Source organism: Vidua macroura, chromosome 17 (genome assembly GCF_024509145.1).
Source record: "Vidua macroura isolate BioBank_ID:100142 chromosome 17, ASM2450914v1, whole genome shotgun sequence".
Classification (NCBI taxonomy): Eukaryota; Metazoa; Chordata; class Aves; order Passeriformes; family Viduidae; genus Vidua; species Vidua macroura.
The window spans coordinates 13,232,655-13,251,827 of record NC_071587.1 but is presented as its reverse complement, the minus strand read 5'-3'; the positions used below and the strand labels follow the sequence as shown (position 1 = coordinate 13,251,827).

Here is a 19,173-nt window from a genome sequence, read left to right as displayed (position 1 = left end):
TGAAGTACTGAATGTCACAAGGAGCGACGTGCATTAAAGCTTTTCCTTCCCATTGCTCTTTCAACCACAGCCAGAGGGAAGACAGGACTCTTGCAGAGCACCAAAAACTGAACAGAGCAGAAGGTGGGGATGATCCCACCTGTCATCCTGTTACTCTGCCCAGAATCTTGCTCCCAAACTCCTCCTTGTTCTCCTTCTGCTCCCATTCAAGATGACCAAAGTTTGGGCCCCAGCTGGGGTTTTCTCCCGTGCTCGGTGGTGGCACAGACATTCAGCCCAGCAGTCTGAGGGGTGTGTTTGGTGTCTGCAGGCTGAGGCTGGCTGTCCCTGCCCAGCCACCAGAGCAGCTCTGGGCAGGGGTGGCCTTTGCCCGTGGCTGAGCTGGCTCCTGGCTGACCCCTGAGCAGATATCTGGGTACCTTTGCCCTGGAGAAAAATGGGACAGAGCCTGGTTCAGGCGTTGACCTCACCTGCAGAATTGCCCGTGGCTCCCCTTGGTGGAACTGAGATAACAGGAAGGGATTTTTGAGGGAGCTTGGAAGCCTGGACAAGTGCAACCCATTCTGCCTGAGGCTCCTCAAACATTTCCTTCCATTATTTCCATTAAATCTGGAGAACTTTTTTCCTTCCTTCACCTTGAGCCAGCCCCGTGCTGCTGGAATTCCACCTGCAGTGAGGCAAACAGGACCTGGAGCATTCCCTGCTCCTCTCCTATCTCCTGTTTTTCTGTGGAGCACAGTTCACCACAGCATGAATCAGATGAGACTCTGATTTCCACTCCACTTTCGGGACACCTGAGTTGATAGTGGAGGGTAAAGTGCCATGGACGTGCAGATTCCAATTTGGGGTAATTTTTGCACTCCTGGCTCCCCTTTATTGCCCTGCTGTTGTCCCTGCCAGCAGCTGACTGCAGTGCCTTCCCTTCCCTTCTGCCTTCCCTTCCCACTGCCTGGAGTTCACCCAACACTTGGAAAATTAGAGGCAAAGAGTTTGAACTTGTTGAGAGGAACATGCCCAGGAAAGCACAGGATCATTTTCCCTGATTATTAAATGCATTCCATTCCACACTTGTTTTGACACTGTCCCTCGGAGAAAAAATATTTTGTTTTATGGAGAGGCCTCGTTGTTGCTTTTCCTGTCAGAAATTTTTGCTCCAGAAGCAAAAATCATCAGCTCCATCCAAACCCTACAATGCAAAGTTCTTTAAAATTCCTTCTGGATCCAAGTCCTACAGCTGAAGTTTAACTTGTTAGGCTGTTCCAAAGCCTCAAAGATCACAGAACTGAGATAAAATCTGTGGACAAGAGTTGAAATTTGATGTAGTCTGTCCTCTGCTAGCAAGGAGTATGGGAATATAGGAGATAAAATCCATGCAGGGATTGAATGAGGCATTAATGAAGTTCTGGGTGAACAGACAGACAGGAAAGAAAAACTCTGGTTTTCACTCTCTTCAACTCTGATACTCAAAAATAGCCAATAATAAATATAAGTGAATAAGCACAATGCTCAATTGCATTATATAATATTCACACTTTTCTCCAAGCCTTGCCTGAAAGGAGACATTAAAATAAATTTGAATGCAGCCACCCACACCTTGAGCTATCAATGCTCAGGTTCTCAGGGAGTTCACACATTCACAGAAGGGATCAATGAGCTGCTGGTAGCTTCAATCTCAATAAACCTCGTTTCAATTATCTGAAGCCAAACCCACCTTTTTCTGCTAAAGCTACAACTCTTCCCTGAATTTTCGAGAAATGTGCCACTAAGGACTGAAAACCGTCCAACTTTCTCCTTTTCTAAGTGATCATGCATTAAAAACCCACCCACCCACGGGCAGTGCCAGTGAATTAAAAATGAAGTTTCACATCTTTAAAATGAGGCATGGGATGAATTCCCTGAACATTTGTCCTGAAACGAACTTCAGCTGGGAACAATTAGCAGGATTAATTTTTTAGATGTTGAGTTATTTCGCACCACTGATTGAAGTATTGACAGAGATGTGAGTTCTGCCTCTGGCTGTTGAGCACAAAGGTCCTTGTCAGGCTGGAGGGGACGAACCTGAGCATTGTCTGTCACTGATGAGAGCAGGGAAAGGTCTCTAAATCCCCCTGCAGGGACTGACTCAGAGCTGTGGCACATCAGCTTGTCAGGAACAGAGCACAGATCAAAAATTCCAGACTGCCAGGCCTGAAGACTGGCATTCTTATCCATAAAAAAGCATGGATTATTGGCTCCAGCTTTGCCTTTCCAATTCCAACACGCCCAGAGCCTGAACAGAATTCACTTCCTTTTGGACAGGTAAACCTCACTCCCTTCCCTGTTGGGACAGGGAATGTGGAGGAGAATTAATTCCATTAAAGTTGTGATCCCGCTGCCTTGCTGCGAGGAGAGACTGCAGGAAATGATCACAGGGAAGTGGTGTTGAAATGGAAATTCTGAATGAGGGACTCGCTCCAAAGCAGCAAAGGGCTGCACTGGATTTATCCTGCTGGGCAAAAGGGTTCTCAGATATTTATTAATCCCAGGGCATCCTGCTGGGGTCCTGCTCCGGAAACAGGAGGGAGAGGAAAGCTCTGCTGGTGTCTGAATGTGGAAGCCTGGCTTGGTCATTCATTATCTGTGCAGTTTGATAATTACCTGTTTCCTAAGTAAATTGCTTTGGACATTTACTCGGGGGGTAGGAGATTAATGAAGTTCTCTGCAAACTTCAGGAACCTGAAAAAACTCCAAAGATTCCGGAACTCCATTTTCCAGGTCAGTGGCTGTTGGTCACCCAGCAGAGAGCACAGATTTGTACCTGAGCTCGCACAGAATGGATCCAAACCTCCCTCACAGCAACACCCGTGTGCATCTTTGAGTCCACTACATTTAAAATAGCAAAAAATCCCCAGCGGTTCAGTAAATATCCACCTGTGTGGATCTTTGAGTCCACTACATTTAAAATAGCAAAAAATCCCCAGCGGTTCAGTAAATATCCACCTGTGTGGATCTTTGAGTCCACCACATTTAAAATAGCAAAAAATCCCCAGCGGTTCAGTAAATATCCACCTGGGATTTACTGCCCAGGAGCAATCGAGGGTTTCGAAACAGCCGCTAACGAGGCTGTCAAGGTCAGTTCAACGAGATAACAGCACCTCTCTCCGAAAGTTAAATCATCAGGACATTTGTGAGCAGTGAGAGATGCCTGGAGTTGAACGAACTCTTTCTCTTAGCACTTGTTCCATTCTGGCACAGCTCCGTTGGCTCTAGTGCAGCAATATTCATTTATGATGCTGTAAGAAGAGGCTTTGTGTGGGTTTTTGTCCCGGGGTTTTGGGTAGATCCCCCCCAGGGACCTGCACCTCAGCACGAGCTCCCTGCAGATTGATTTCCCATCCTCTTTGCTCCCAGTGTCACCCTCACCCTGACAGGAATGGTATTTTTTAAAATATGCATCATTTCCTCTGATTCTGCAAAAATTCCAGCTATTTTCATCTTTCCTCAGAACTTTCTCGGATTTTATCTTGTCCTCATGGCAGGGAAATGTCCAAATCCCCTCCCTGGAACCTCCATGCCAGGCAGAAATGTGTTCAGGCTGTGCCAACGATGCAGAAGCCTCTTTTGCAAAGCTGCAAAGGCTTTAAAATAAATAATGGAAGACTAATTCTAGAGAAAAAATAGAACTCTTTATTTTCTTAGAAAACTGCCTAGAAATATCCAGATAATGCACAAATTGTTTTATACATTGTTATGGGGGTACATTTACATGTCTGAGCATAACAGAGGAGACCAAACAAATGAAAAACAAGGGACAGACCAACAAGTACTAAGAACTTGCAGCATTTCAGCATGTAAAAAAAATAAATTCAGGGTTATGTATAGAAATAAAGCTGTACTTGAAACTGCAAAAGTGTAAAACCAGCGACCAAAATCCAGTATTGCATGGAGGGCAGTGACAATTTGAACCTTTAGATATTGCAGTCTCCACGAGAAATAGACCCCCTGGAAATGTTTAGGGTCCTCATTTCCTGTGGAATTGTTCTTGGAAGCATAATTTTATGTTCTTAATCTCATGTAACTATCCTGAGAGGATCATCGTCATTCTGCAGAGGCAGAACCCATAGGATTCCAGTGGTTCCATTTCTTTTCATGCAATGAAAGACCACAAAAGTTTTTGCAATGAAAGACCACAGAAGCTTTTACAATGAAAGTGGGATAAAATGGGTTGTGCAGGAGCTGGAGGGATGGAAATCCACGGGGAAGAGCAGAGGGTGTGTCAGGCACAAGCTTGCAACTGCTCAAAGCAAAGCAATAAATCCTGCCAGGTGCCTCTGTCCCTATTTCCCTCCTACCCAGGCAGTGAAGAATGCCAAGGAAATGTATTTCTTTTGTTATCTCAATTTGCCAGCCCTGTTTCAGCCTTTTTTCAGACTCCCAACTCCCTTCTCTGGTAATTGGAGAAGCACTGAGGCAGTTTCCTCTCCCACTCCGAGCTCCCAGGGCCAGTCCAGCCCTGACTGGTCCCAAACTGGAGGCAGCTCTCCCCAAACTGGGCTGTTCAACAACCCCCAGGGCTCATCATCCTGCACAGTCCCTCAGCTGCACTAAATCCCTGGATTTCCACAGCTATGTGAAAGCAGTTGGTGTTTTTCTCTCCTTTTAAGCACATTTTCCCCAATGAAACAGTCTGGGAGCTTTTCCTGGTGCTATTCCTGGCTCAGCAGTTGTTCAAGGGATGTGGTGCATTCTTCCCTGGGTGCTCCAGAGCTCCCACAGCTGATGTCTCTCTCTCAAGAGGAGGCAGCAGCAGGGCTGTCCTTTATTTTTTGCAGCCTGTATTGAGCAAAAAAAAAAGAATTTTTATCATGATTATGTCAAAGCAAACAGCACTGAACAAACTTCAGTTAAAGGAGTGAATATTCAGATTATACTGGGAGATATTTTTTTTTCTGTGGTGTTGGCTGGCAAAAAAATAGCTTCCCCAGTATTGAAATGTCCTGGATTTCTAATTGGAGGATTTAAATATAGATCAGAGACTTGTTTTCTCCGTTTAGGTTGTTGCACAAATAAGTTATTTTGTTAGCTCATTTGCATAAACTTGTGAGAGAGAAAATTTTACATTCAAAATATTTAAGTTGCAACACTGCATAACGATTTACAAGCAGATTCTTCTCTGTTCTTCTGCCTCAAATGAAGTTTTGTTATCTAAACTCTGCAGTGAGCAGTTCCTTTAAATCTGCAAACTGATGCCCCAGATCAAATGGCTTTTTCCAGGAAATACTTTCTGGGAACGCAGTGGAGAAGTTCTAACAAAACCCTGGCTGTTGTTTTCTGCAGCAGAGGGTGTGTGCTGATTTCCCCCTTTCTGAGCTGCATCACGCACAGAAAGTGTGGCCACAAAATCAACTCCAGAGCCAGGAGCCGCGCGAAACACGGGATATTCCCTGCGAAAACACGAGCTGGGACAGCGTTCATTTGTTAAAATGAAGACTGGGGACGGCCCCGTGAGAACAAAGAGCAGACGCACATCGGCTGTTCAGGCTCCCACTGGCACGGAAATGCCCACCCAGGTCCCAGGAGAGGCTGCAGGGTGCAGGGAGCCGCGTGCACAAACCTCCTCGCGGCTGGAAGGCGACGGGCAGCGCGCGGCTGGGGACGAGGATTCCCGAGTGCAGCGTCTCCACCGGCGCCCGGTCCGTGGCCACGAGCCGATACTTGCGGATCAGCTGCAACGAGACATCCCATCAGCGTGCCGGGCTCTGCTCAGCTGGAGGACAAACCCCCCCCGCAGATTCCCTTTTTTGGGGTGTTTACCCAGCAGAGGGCCAGGTGCAGCTGCAGCTCGGCCACGCGGCGCCCCACGCACATCCTCCTGCCGATGCCGAAGGGGACGTGGGAGAAGGGATGGATGGAGCCCTTGTGCAGCCAGCGCTCGGGCCTGAACTCAGCCCAGCCCCTGAAATAGTCCTCGCTGCAGCCCAGGGCGTGGCTGTTGATCATCAGCACCGTCTGCAGCAAAGCAGGACAGAGAACCGGGTCACAAACCCACCCCGAGCTCACCAGGGAATCGGCTCCGCGATGGAAAATCGCGGCACGCGTCTCAGAGACACCGATGGAAAATCATGGCACACGTCTCAGAGACACCGATGGAAAATCATGGCACACGTCTCAGAGACATGGATGGAAAATCATGGCACACATCTCAGAGACACCGATGGAAAATCATGGCACACGTCTCAGAGACATGGATGGAAAATCATGGCACATGTCTCAGAGACATGGATGGAAAATCATGGCACACATCTCAGAGACACCGATGGAAAATCATGGCACACGTCTCAGAGACATGGATGGAAAATCATGGCACACGTCTCAGAGACACCGATGGAAAATCATGGCACACATCTCAGAGACACCGATGGAAAATCACGGCACACGTCTCAGAGACATGGATGGAAAATCATGGCACACGTCACAGACACCGATGGAAAATCATGGCACACATCTCAGAGACATTGATGGAAAATCATGGCACACGTCTCAGAGACATGGATGGAAAATCATGGCACACGTCTCAGAGACATGGATGGAAAATCATGGCACACATCTCAGAGACATGGATGGAAAATCATGGCACACGTCACAGACACCGATGGAAAATCATGGCACATGTCTCGGAGATACTGATGGAAAATCATGGCACACGTCACAGAGACATCGATGGAAAACCGCGGCACACGTCACAGAGACTTAGCATAATATTGGCTTTTGGCAAGTGTTGAAAGGGATTCTATAGGTGTGATGTTAATGTGAGTTTGTTATAAAGATAGCGTTTTTATCTCTGTTGTTAATTAAGCTTAGGCATAGTAGAGAAATAGCTGATATAAGTGTGCTTGTGTTAAACACCTACTGAGATAACAGCCAATGAACACATGAAGAAGACACACAGATATACCAACTATCAATCTCACATCTGAAAATAGTGTAAAAAAAAACCCTAAATGTAATAAAATAAGTGATAAAAATGGGCTAAAAACCACAACCAAATAATATGCACGCTCTAAAAAAGCAAAACCAAACAAGAGCCATAGTAAACAGTTCTTAAAATATGTAAACTAGTTTAAAGAAAAGGTTTACTATGCAGGATTGTTTATGAATATGTAACAAACGAATGTAATAGAAATAGTATATAAAAAGTGTTTCCAAAGTAACAAGTGTACTCTTAGCTAAGTACCAAAATACACCCGACCATAATAACCTTTGTTCTATAGTCCTTGTCCCCTATTGTCCTTCATTAAACTTTTTACATTTTCACAAGAAAGCGAATGTGTTTTGCACAGCACAGCAGCTTCCTCAGGAGAGGTCACGGAATTCCCAAAAAATCAATTGGATCGTAGAAAAGGTTGTGGTTTCCTCAGAAAATCATGGGAAAATTGGAAAAAAAAAAAAAAAAAGTTGGAATAGCACATGAGAATTATTTCAGGCAAATATTTCTGTCTAAGTCCTACTGCAGGGCAGGCAGGTGTGGGTTTGAGTTTGTGGGAATCCTTGGGGTGAATCCCTCATTCCTTGTCCTGGGGCTGGTACTTTGGCAAAGCCAGTTTGAAACTGAAATATGAACAACTTCTGTGGTTTAAAGGGCACAATTAATAAATGGGAAAAAACATCCCAATAAACAGAATTAATTGCCTTACCCCTTTGGGCAGCATGTAATTTCCCAGAACCATTTCTGTGTCGATGGTGCGGGTGGTGAAAGGCACTGATGGGGTTAATCTGCAGGGAAAGAGAACAATGGGTTAAATTCCCAGCAATTTCCCTTCTTTTGTCTCTCCTATTTTCCCCCAAACAGCAAGATGAGCAAAATTCCATGTGCTGGAAAATTCTTTGTCCCTTGGAGGAAGAAGCTGGTAAAACACTTGGTGATAGCTTTGCTGGGGGGATTTGGGGATTTTTACCTCATGGATTCTTTCAGACAGGCTTTTAGGTAGGGCATATTCCTCAGGCTCTCAGCACTCGGGCTCTCCTGAGCAGCCAAAACTCGCTGGATTTCCTGGAAAAGCTTCTGCTGGACGTGTGGGTTGCGGGAAAGGTTGTAGAGAGCCCACAGCAAACTGTTGGCTGTCTGCAACAAAGCAAAAAGAAAGGTGAAGCTCTCCTTTTGGAGGTACAGAAGGAAGAATTTGCCCAAAGTTCAAAGCCACGTTTCTGCCTGGGCACAGCTTTATGGAATTTTGACAGCCTGAGGGATTATGAACAGTCCCAGTTGTCCTGCAGAATTAAAAATCCAGGGATTTCAGGTAAAAATCCAGGGATTTCAGGTAAAAATCCATTTACACTTGGGCCACTGAGGCTCACTTCCAGGTGAGCTGGTGGTCAGGTTGTGGAAGGAAGGGGAGGAATGGGGAGAATTTAAACCCTTGGAAAATCAGCTTTACCATCTCCTCCTTGATGATCTGCAGCTCAGGAGGGAACTAGGGGGAATTTAAACCCTTGGAAAATCAGCTTTACCATTGCCATGCTGGTGATCTGCAGCTAAGGAGGAAATTGGGGGAATTTGAACCCTTGGAAAATCATCTTTACCATCTCCAACCCATGATCTGCAGCTAAGGTGGGAACTGGGGGAATTTGAACCCTTGGAAAATCATCTTTGCCATCCTCACCCCAGCAATTTGCAGCTAAGGAGAGAACTGGGGGAATTTGAATCCTAGGAAAATCAGCTTTACCATTGCCATGCTGGTAATCTGCAGCTAAGGAGGGAACTGGGGGAATTTGAACCCTTGGAAAATCAGCTTTGCCATGTCCACCCTGGTGATCTGCAGTTAAGGAGGGAACTGGGGGAATTTGAACCCTTGGAAAATCATCTTTACTGTCACCACCCTGGTGATCTGCAGCAAAGGAGGGAACTGGGGGAATTTGAACCCTTGGAAAATCAGCTTTGCCATGTCCAACCCATGATCTGCAGCTAAGGAGAGAATTGGGGGAATTTAAACCCTAAGGAGGGAACTGGGGGAATTTGAACCCTTGGAAAATCAGCTTTGCCATGTCCACCCTGGTGATCTGCAGTTAAGGAGAGAATTGGGGGAATTCAAACGCTAAGGAGGGAACTGGGGGAATTTAAAGTCTTGAAAAATCATATTTACCATCTCCACCCCAGCAATCTGCAGCTAAGGAGGGAACTGGGGGGAATTTGAACCCTTGGAAAATCAGCTTTACTGTCACCACCCTGGTGATCTGCAGCAAAGGAGGGAATTGGGGATTGGGGGAATTTGAACCCTTGGAAAATCAGCTTTGCCATGTCCAATCCATGATCTGCAGCTAAGGAGAGAACTGGGGGAATTTAAACTCTTGGAAAATCATCTTTACCGTCTCCACCCCAGCAATCTGCAGCTAAGGAGGGAACTGGGGGGAATTTGAACCCTTGGAAAATCATCTTTACTGTCACCACCCTGGTGACCTGCAGCAAAGGAGGGAACTGGGGGGATTTAAACTCTTGGAAAATCATCTTTACCATCTCCACCCCAGCAATCTGCAGCTAAGGAGGGAACTGGGGGGTTTAAACCCTTGGAAAATCATCTTTACTGTCACCACCCTGGTGACCTGCAGCAAAGGAGGGAACTGGGGGGATTTAAGCCCTTGGGAATTCATCTTTACCGTCTCCACGCCGGCGATCTGCAGCTCAGCGATGGCAGCGTAGAGCTCCTTCCTGGACAGGTGTCCCCCCGAGTAGATGTCACACAGAAAATCCCCCTGGGGGTTGGCCGAGTGCTTCTGCAGCCGGCTGTCGATGGAGTGCTTGGCTGAGGAGGGCAGGATTGATGGAAAATGGCTCAAAATCCCACAGAAATACCAGCGAGCCCACGTTTCTCACGCAGGGTTTTAAAGAAGTGCCAAGCTGTGCTCTGTTTTCAAGCAGTGGGTAAATAATGAGTGTATTTATGGTGAATAAAGAATGGTGCTTTCACTTTTCAAACAATAAACTCAGCCCCAAAAACCGCTTTTCAACAGAGGAGCTCTTAGGAATTCTACTCTCTTAAATTAGGGGAGGAAGTCGGTGACACGTTGAGGGAAATATTCAGCAAACAGAAACAGGAGTGTGTAAAATTTAATACCTGGGGTTTTCAAAGGGGAGCAAGGTGTTAAAAAATCAAAGGGATTTAGCACCCAGAACCCCCGAGGGGAAATGCAAACCTTGGATTTGCCAGGGGAAGGCACACAGAGATGCCAAATTTTGACATGCTGGGTTTTTTTTTTTTTTAAGTAAAAAGAAACAGGTTTTGCTCGTGAGTATCCCAGCTGTTAAAAGCAGTTCCTGTACAGAATTATTCATTTTGAGTGAAGGTGTCAAAATGGTTTTTCTGAGCAAAACTGGTTTAAAGTGTCTTTCCTAAAGCCCATAAACTAAGAAGCAATAAAATAAGTGAGTGTGTGGCTGGCAGGATAAAAAGCCTTGGGATTCAAATACCCAAGGGAAATATCTCAGTGTTACAACCTTCCAAAAGCTTTCTCAACCTTTAGTTATGCCTCTCACTGTTTCAATAAATGAAATTTCAAAATATTAAACGTGCAAATTTAACTTCACGTCTGGAGTTTGAGTAATTTTTAAACTTGGAAGGCCAACTCATTTTAAATAGTCAGAAAATGTTGCAAAAAGCCAAACTGCACCTTATTATTTAAGTTACTTCTGGGTTTAAGATTTACAACTATGTTACAGGTTGTTCAATAAAGCTATAATTTCTTTTTTTTTTTTTTTTCTTTTTAGCAAACAGGTTTTTGCTGCATGCACAATTCTTGTTTCTCAAAACTTCTTTGAGGGATGTCCCTTTTCATTTATACCCTTACCTTTAAAGAGATTGTACATTTTTAATTTCCTTTTAGGACAGATTAAAGTGGTGCCATGACACTGCTGGCTCCCAGAATCCTGGGATTTCCCTGGGAATTGGATATTGCCCCACAGCCTGGCTGTTAGTCACTAAAAACTGCTCCCACATGGGAATAAATCCATGTTTAGGTACAGCAAATGCATTTTAATCCGTGCTGAAGGTGGGGATTAACAGCAGCAAGAGTGAAAAAATCAATTCCAGCAAGGAGGAGACAGAGATAAAGGGAAAGGAGATAAATTGGGGTTAAATAATGACCTGTTTTAAATATATCATCCCATGCTTTGGTGTGAGCTTGCCAGACTTTGGTGTTGAGCCCCTTGTGCAGCTCCACAGGGGTCACCATCATCATCCCGAAAGTGGCCATCATCTGTGGGGGGAAAAGCTCTCTTTAATCTCTTGGGATCCATCTCCTTGCCATCCCTGAACAATACCAGGCTGGGGAGTAGAGGGAAACTCTCAGGAAGGCAAAATTCCGGTGGATTTTCCATCCTGGACAGAGAGGATGGGTCTCAGTCTAGTTAGGGCATAAAATTAGGGGCAGCCAGGAGCTTCCTCAGTAGGGATGCATCCTATTGATTTTGGGCACCTGTTGAGAGCGGGACAAGGTATTTTTTGGCAGTGCCTCTCTCTATCCCTTGACAACAGATGGGCTGAAAACCGAGGCAGGGCTGGCTGCCCGTGCTTGGTGACTGAAATGAGGCAGGTTTGGGCTCTGGATGAGCCCCAAACCCCGCGGGTCTGCGTGACCCCCGAGCAAGGCACAGCCCCACCCCGCAGGGTGCAGCACAGAGAGGAGCAGAGCCTCCAGCCAGGCTGACAATTCTCCTGCCAGGCTTGCCCTGATGGCCACTCTGCATTCTCCCTGCCACACCGATGCTGCAGACAGCTAAAAGGTGTCAGAAACAAAAATCTTGGAAAACACGGATTAGCTGCTTCAGCTAAGCAATGTTCCCATGTGGGAACAGCTTGAGAAAGGAGAGTTCATTAACACAACAATTAACTGTTCTTGGGGAGGAAAACAAGTGCACCTGTAATAACCAGGGATCTGCCTCATGAGAATCAGTGAAGAAAATATGTAAACAATTCAAGAATGGAGAGATTTGATGGACAAGTAAAATACCTTTTACTAAGCAATAGAGTAATTGGCAAGAAGCTATTAGCCAATTAAAGTTGCACATGAGGTCTGTGAAAACTGTATAAAAATGTGAATAAAAAGGGGCTTTTCCTGCATGGAGAAGCTGAGTCCTGTCTGCTTTATTACAACAGACTGAGGCATTGCATAAAAGAGGCAGAAGTTCAGGATTGGCTGGGCACCTTTTGAGCACAGAAGCCCGAGCTGCTTTTTCCAGCTGACTCCTTTAAACTGCTGCCTCTCATTAATAGCAGGGGTAAAAAAATCACCACAGCCCCAGGAGAGACCCTTCCCTACCGTTTTTACAGCCTTGATGAAGTTCAGACTTTCTTCTTCTACGTCCTGCTGCAGGAGGCCAAACCTCTTTCCATACAGCACCAGACAGATACCTGTTGTGAGGCAATATTATAATTAAATTTATAAACAAAAGGGCGTGTGGGATGCATCATTTATCAGCAAGGAATGGCTTGGGTGAGCCTTCTGAAAGCGTTCCTTGATACAGACCTGTCAGAGCAGGGCTTGTAAAACACCTCCTGCTTGTTTGCCTCGGCCCCAGCGAGGGTTTCCAGCTTTGGGGCCCTTGCAGCAACATTTCTGCACCAATTAGGAGTGCCACTGATCCCCTCAGGAGCAGCACAACTGCACATTTGGCTCATATTTGGTGACTTTACAGAGGAAAATTGAGTGGCAGGAGAGCAGGGCTTGAGGAGCCATCTCCCACAGCAATCCCCACAGCCACAAACCACTGGCAGCATCCCCCTCCCCACCTTTTCCACTTGTCTTTTTTGCCCCTCTTCCTTTTCAAACTGTCACTTCCTATTTCTCCCTTTCCAAAAGCAGCCATCACCACTGACACTGGGAAAAAAAACAAAAAAACCCAACACTTTGAGGAGCTCAGCCCAGAGGAGCCAGCCAAGGGCAGTTGGGTCTGGCAGGGCTGGTTCAGTCACTGCACCCAACCACCCCTTTTTTTTGGGAATCACTGAGCCACTTTCTGCCCTGTGTCATCCCTGGCACATTCCTCAGAGTGCTCTGAGAGGTTTCTAAGGATGAGGCTCTGTCTTGGTAACTCATTCCAGCCCTTCTCAATCCCAGTGTAAACATTGGAAATGGGATTTTCCAATCTTTGCCTACAGCCAGCACTCGGTTATTGGAATATTTCATTGATCCTGCTGATAATTAACAAATATCAGATGGACAAAAAAGGCTGTGTGTTATCTGATCCCACTCTAGATAAATGAACCATAACCCCCCCACCGATTTTTTTTGCTTAATAAACCATTGGAATATTTCAATTTTAATAAGCCACGCAGGTAGCTAGGCAGAAATTTATATTTGTGCTGATGAATTTTGCACTGACAGCCCCTGGCTGTTCTGCAACTCTCTTTCCGTGATATTATAGCTGAGAGTTTGGAAATAATCTGCCAACACATTCATCCCTGATCACATTTTAACTGCAATGCCCTGGCAGGTGCACCACGCTCAGCCAAAACCCCACTCACTCTCAAAAGACCATTTGTTGAATTCTGAATAGACATCTTCCATCTGTCCATTGTGGTCACAAACTTCATCTATTCTGTACATAAAGTCCTCCAGGACCTAAATGGTGGAGAGAAAAGAAGGGGATGAAATGACATCAACTAATAAAAATCCGGCGTCATTCAGCATTTCAGCTGCCTTTTAAGCAGATAACAATCTTGCATGAGAGGAATCCTTTTGTTCCCTGTTCTTTGAGCACGATTCAGCTTCCCCGTGTGTGAACAAGTGTTTGGATTTGCCGCAGCTCTGTGCTTCCCTCACAGGGATGCAATCCTTCACCCCGGGACAGCCGGGCTTTCACAACTGAGGATTAAGGTGTTTATCACAGATGCTCCTCAGCCTCCCTCAGGAGCACAGAGGTTAAGGACAGAGGTGTTCCCTGAGGGGAGGAGCAGAAGAATGAAGGGGTAAAGGCAAAAACTACTGAATGCAGGGAAAAAACAGGGAAAAGCTCTTTGCAGGAGCTTGTATCCTTGTGGAATAATCCTATTTTTCTGTGGAGACCGTCTCAGCTCCAGGTTTCTGTGCTGTCTCAGACCCTGGCAATCAGTTTGTACTCGTTATTCTGAGTGTTCCGAGTCTGAACTCGTGGTTTATCACTGTGGAGTAAATAAAGCTGTCCAGATAAACCGGATCTGCTGTAACTCCCCGGGCTTCCAGGGCAGCGGGAGAGAGAGAAAGGATTTCTCAGAGCACGGTACCTCATTGATCGTCGCGTCCAATTTCACAACTTCGCGGGGCTTCATTAATTTCTTCTGAAAGGCACTTCTTACCCTCTGCCAGTCCTTTCCCTCCCTGGATGAAACAGCGACAGCGAGGTTGGAGAGCGAAAAGCCCCAAGAAGAAGGAAAGCAGACAAACCCCAAACCCGCAGCGTGTGCGCCACTGATGCTCCATCGCACCGACGGCACAGCCGGGGGCTCCTCGGGGCGGGGACGAGCCCCAGCCCCCCTCGGGGGGCAGCCCGGGACCCCCGCTCCCCGTGGAGCCGGGCTGGGGGCGGCCGCGGTCCGCAGCATCCCCCGGGCACCGGAACCCGCTCCGGGCGCCTCCCCGGGATGCTGCGGGTACCACTCACAGGATGAGCAGCCCGTAGGCCTCGTCGCGATAGTCGCGATAGGCTTTCCAGGGCTTGATCTCGAGGCGCTGGGGGCAGGCGCTCTCGCGGCGGTACAGAGCCTCCAGCAGGCAGGGCGCCGCGATGTGCACCGAGTCGAAGGCGCCCAGCTTCATGCGGAAAATCTTCCCGAACCTGCGGTGGTACTGAGCCTGGGGAGCAGCGAAACACCCGCCGTGAGTGCGGGGCGCTCCCCGGCGCGGCATCCGCATCCCATCCTATCCCCATCCTCATCCCCATCCCCATCCCATCCCCGCCGCCTCACCAGGGTCTCGTGCTGCCTCTTGAGCCCCCCTTTCCAGAGCACGTCGGGCAGGCTGCCCATCAGCGGCCAGCTGGGCGGCCCGGGCAGCGTCTCCGCCGGCCGCAGAGCGCTCAGCGAGGACGCGCCGCGGCCGCAGGTGCGGCCGGGGAGCCGGCGGAGGAGGAGGAGGAGGAGGATGCTGCAGCCGCCCATGGCCGCGGTGCCGGCCCCCGGCCGCGCATAGGTGCATTTATAGCAGCCCGAGGTGCTGGACTTTCATCCGCGCCAATGGGAGCCCTGGGTGGGGTGAGGTGGGGCGGCTGCCCCGGCCCTGCCCGCGGAGCCCGCGGGGCAGGCGGGTCATGAAAGGGTTCAGGCGAGGCAGGGAAAGGCACCGCGCCAGCGCCTCCGCCCTCTGTGAACGCGGGGGATGCGCGGGTGGGACCCGCTGGGAACGCGGGGGATGCGCGGGTCGGACCCGCTGGGATCCGGCGATGCGGGGGTCGGAACCCCCGGGATCCGGGGACGCGGGGGGTCGGAACCCCTGGGATCCGGGGATGCGGGGGGTCGGAACCCCCGGGATCCAGGGATGCGCGGGTGGGAACCCCCGGGATCTGGGGACGCGGGGGTCGGAACCCCTGGGATCCGGGGATGCGGGGGGTCGGACCCGCTGGGATCCGGGGATGCGGGGGGTCGGAACCCCCGGGATCCGGGGATGCGGGGGTCGGACCCGCTGGGATCCGGGGATGCGGGGGTCGGAACCCCCGGGATCCGGGGATGCGGGGGTTGGAGCCCCCGGGATCCGGGGATGCGCGGGTGGGACCCGGGAGGAGAGGACGCCACGCCGGCCACGCCGCAGGCAGCGGCTCCGCTCCTTGCCTGGTGTTCGTGCGAGCGGACTCGTAGCTCTCTCTCTTCCTTTTTTTTTTATTTTTTTTTTTTTTTTCCTTAATTTCTGTTTTTGTCCGAGCACCCGCATGAGCGCGGAGGGCTGTGGTGGTGGTGTTCATCCTGCAGAGCGCAGGTGGCAGAGTAGTTCCGTTTTCCCGCAGCATTTGCCCTTTAAAAAGACGGAATAAGAAAGCGCAGGGAGCTGAGGAACAAGAAGTTGTGGGGGTGTGAAGTGCCCTTATCCTCTCTGGTTGAGTAACCAGAAAAGATCGCGTGGGCATCATCGGAGAAGGCAAAATTCCCTTCACTGTGAGTGTTGTTAGCCATTAAATCCTGACAAAAATGAGTGAATCTCAGTTTTTAAATCAGAAACTGCACAGAAATGCTTGAAAAGTTTGAGGCTGAGAGAAGCAAGAACAGGGAAAGGAGGGGGAAGGAGAGGAGAGGAGAGGAGAGGAGAGGAGAGGAGAGGAGAGGAGAGGAGAGGAGAGGAGAGGAGAGGAGAGGAGAGGAGAGGAGAGGAGAGGAGAGGAGAGGAGAGGAGAGGAGAGGAGAGGAGAGGAGAGAGAGGAGAGGAGAGGAGAGAGGAGAGGAGAGGAGAGGAGAGGAGAGGAGAGGAGGGAAGGGAAGGGAAGGGAAGGGAAGGGAAGGGAAGGGAAGGGAGGAAGGGAAGGGAAGGGGAAGGGAAGGAAGGGAAGGGAAGGGAAGGGAAGGGAAGGGAAGGGAAGGGAAGGGAAGGGAAGGGAAGGGAAGGGAAGGGAAGGGAAGGGAAGGGAAGGGAAAGGGAAGAGAAGAGAAGAGAAAGAAGAGAAGAGAAGAGAAGAGAAGAGAAGAGAAGAGAAGAGAAGAGAAGAGAAGAGAAGAGAAGAGAAGAGAAGAGAAGAGAAGAGAAGAGAAGAGAAGAGAAGAGAAAGAGAAGAGAAGAGAAGAGAGAGAGAGAAGAGAAGAGAGAGAGAGGAGAGAGAGAAGAGAAGAGAAGAGAAGAGAAGAAGAGAAGAGAAGAGAAGAGAGAGTTGGATCCTGCTGCAAGTCAGAGCTACCTGTAATCCAGGAGGATTTCCAGGAAAGACAGCTTGGCTGCAATAGGGATTTGATTTTCTTGCACCCCCACGCCACCTTTTCCCTTTTTTCCCAAGTACCTTTTGTGACTCAGCTCTAATCCCTTCATGTGAGGGTTTGACAGAAGCAGAGTGTGCAGACACTCTGGGTGTGTTGGACAGAGCATGACCAGAAGATGGATTTGGCACATAGAGGCACATGTCTCAAAGTCAAATTAATAATGACAAAAATACCAAGGCAGCAGTGATCAGCAGAGAGAAAACGTACAAAAGAAAAGAAAATGCAGAATTTTACTGGGAGTTTTTGTTCATCCTTCCCAAGTGATTTTCTGCAATGGGATCATCCTCTGTGGGCCACAAGGTCAGAGCACTTCCCAGGCAGGCTTTAAGTCAAAGTTAAAGTTGGTTCAAAGGTTTGTATATTTTTTTTTTGGGGGGGGGGGGGGGTGGAACACCACAAGTTGACATTCTGTGATTTGGTTTGCTTTGAAGCAGTGCTACTGAAACACATCTCCCTGTCCTTGTAGGCAGCTCAGGGCTCCATTCACTGATGAGTTTGGAGAAACCAGACCAGAAGAGACAATTTGTGTGTTCTGCCTATTTAAGGAATGAGAATGAACTCATTTGAAGGGTCACAGCTTCGTGCCTGTGAAACGATGTCTCTGAAGAGTTTGGAACAGGCAAGTCAAGACTAAACTGGGCACAGAGGTCAATTTTTCCATGTTCTTCACAGCTACGGGGAGGAAACCACCCTGTTAATGTGAAATCCTCTCTCTCTCTGAAGCTGTTTTTAAATGACAGAATGGAAAAGATTGTGTTTAACTCCCGTGGCCGAGTTGTAAGTCCCTGGCAGGGAAGTTGGAGTGCTGGGAGCTGGGACAGAAAATGATTCCTCAGTTCCTGCTCAAGTGCAAGTCCAAGGGTGTTTGCAGCCTCAGGTTTTGGCTTTTCTATTTTTCAGGTTCTGTGCTGCTTTAGTGGGTGGGTCTGGGCTCCATATTATGGGATGCTGAGCTCTCTGCACAGAGCAGGGAGACAAAACAATTCCTGCTCCAGCTGGGCACCAAGGACAAATGATCCAAAGCTCAGGCCCAGGAGCACAAACAGCGTGGGCTGGAGAGAGAAAAACAAGCAGGATGGGAGTGCCTGGGCTAAAGCTGGAATGGGACAATGAACTGCAAGGTGCAAATGGAGCAGAGCTGATCCCAGTGAGAGCCCCCGGGAGCGCTCGTGCATTTTGGGACCATTTTGGTTCCTCTTGGCTGCAGCCCTGGCTGGGCTCTGGTGCTGCCCAAGGTGGATCCATGGAGGAGATGCTTGGAATGAATCCCTGCTTTATTCTGTAGCTCTGCCCAGCCTCTGCTCCAGCTCAGCCTGCACAAGGCAGCAGTTCCAAGAGAAAAGCTGGACCAGTTCAGTGTCCTTGAGCTGAATTTTGGGTGCATCCCTCCACTGAGGCAGCTGAACTGTGAAGGTGTCACCACCATCCCACAGATATCCATCCACAAGACTTCCCAATATTTTCCAATATGACAGCAAATGACAGCTGGGAGTGGAAAATGAAAATCCCTCTTCACTTCTCCACTGTGGCAAGGAGGATTTTTGGGTCAAAGACCAGGAAATAGCTGAAGATCAAAACTAAAGGGCTGACTTTCCTGTGCTTCTCTTTTGCTCTTGGTTTGGTTTCTGTTCTCTTGGATGTCAGGAGAGAATATTGCTTGAAAAACCATGTGCCAGTGGGATGCTTCTGTGGAAGGTCTGCTGTGCAGGTACACACAGATTTTTTCACCACTAAATATTTAATTAGTCCAAGCTTTAGAGGTGCTTTCTGAGCTGATTCAATTTCTAGTCATACTTTTTGGGAAATAATTGTAACATATTTGAATAAAGGTTGGAAATCCCATCAAACTCAGAGCTCCTGCCATGGATTTAAGGGACTGAGACGTGCTTGGGAAGCTCATTAAAAACAACATCTGAACTTCCAGATCAAAACCTTGGAGCTCATGGAAAGTGACCTGAGTGATTTTCATGTAGGTCACTTCAAATGCATTAAATATCACCAAAATAACTCCTCAGTGGGAAAACAGCTTCATGTTGGGAGTGGATTTGCACTCTTAGTGCCTGTAACTCCAGGAGGTTTGCTCTGTGACCTATTACACAATTCCTGTCTCCTGGCCTCGGATCTTTCTCCTGCTTGGGAAAAGCTTTTTGCTAATTTGGCCTTAAAATTTTTGTGAAATCTCTGATCTTTCTAAATTAATACAAAATGCTGAAGTGCCACAGGAGAAGTTTAACAGGGAGAGTGTCACAGAAAGGTATTTCACAATGTGGGG

At 48.1% G+C, this 19,173-nt stretch overlaps 1 protein-coding gene across 1 annotated transcript; it reads right to left on the bottom strand.

Moving 5' to 3' along the window:
* Positions 1–3,643: 3,643 nt before the first annotated feature.
* Positions 3,644–15,147, bottom strand: LOC128815864 (1,25-dihydroxyvitamin D(3) 24-hydroxylase, mitochondrial). The gene is made up of 12 exons (XM_053992936.1): positions 14,913–15,147; positions 14,609–14,799; positions 14,232–14,325; positions 13,494–13,590; positions 12,289–12,380; positions 11,115–11,226; positions 9,631–9,776; positions 7,935–8,101; positions 7,674–7,752; positions 5,794–5,988; positions 5,594–5,705; positions 3,644–4,812 (listed from the first exon to the last, which is right to left on the bottom strand). The coding sequence occupies exons 1-12, from the start codon at positions 15,102–15,104 to the stop codon at positions 4,799–4,801; spliced, it is 1,491 nt and encodes a 496-aa protein (XP_053848911.1). The 5' UTR covers positions 15,105–15,147; the 3' UTR covers positions 3,644–4,798.
* Positions 15,148–19,173: the final 4,026 nt, after the last annotated feature.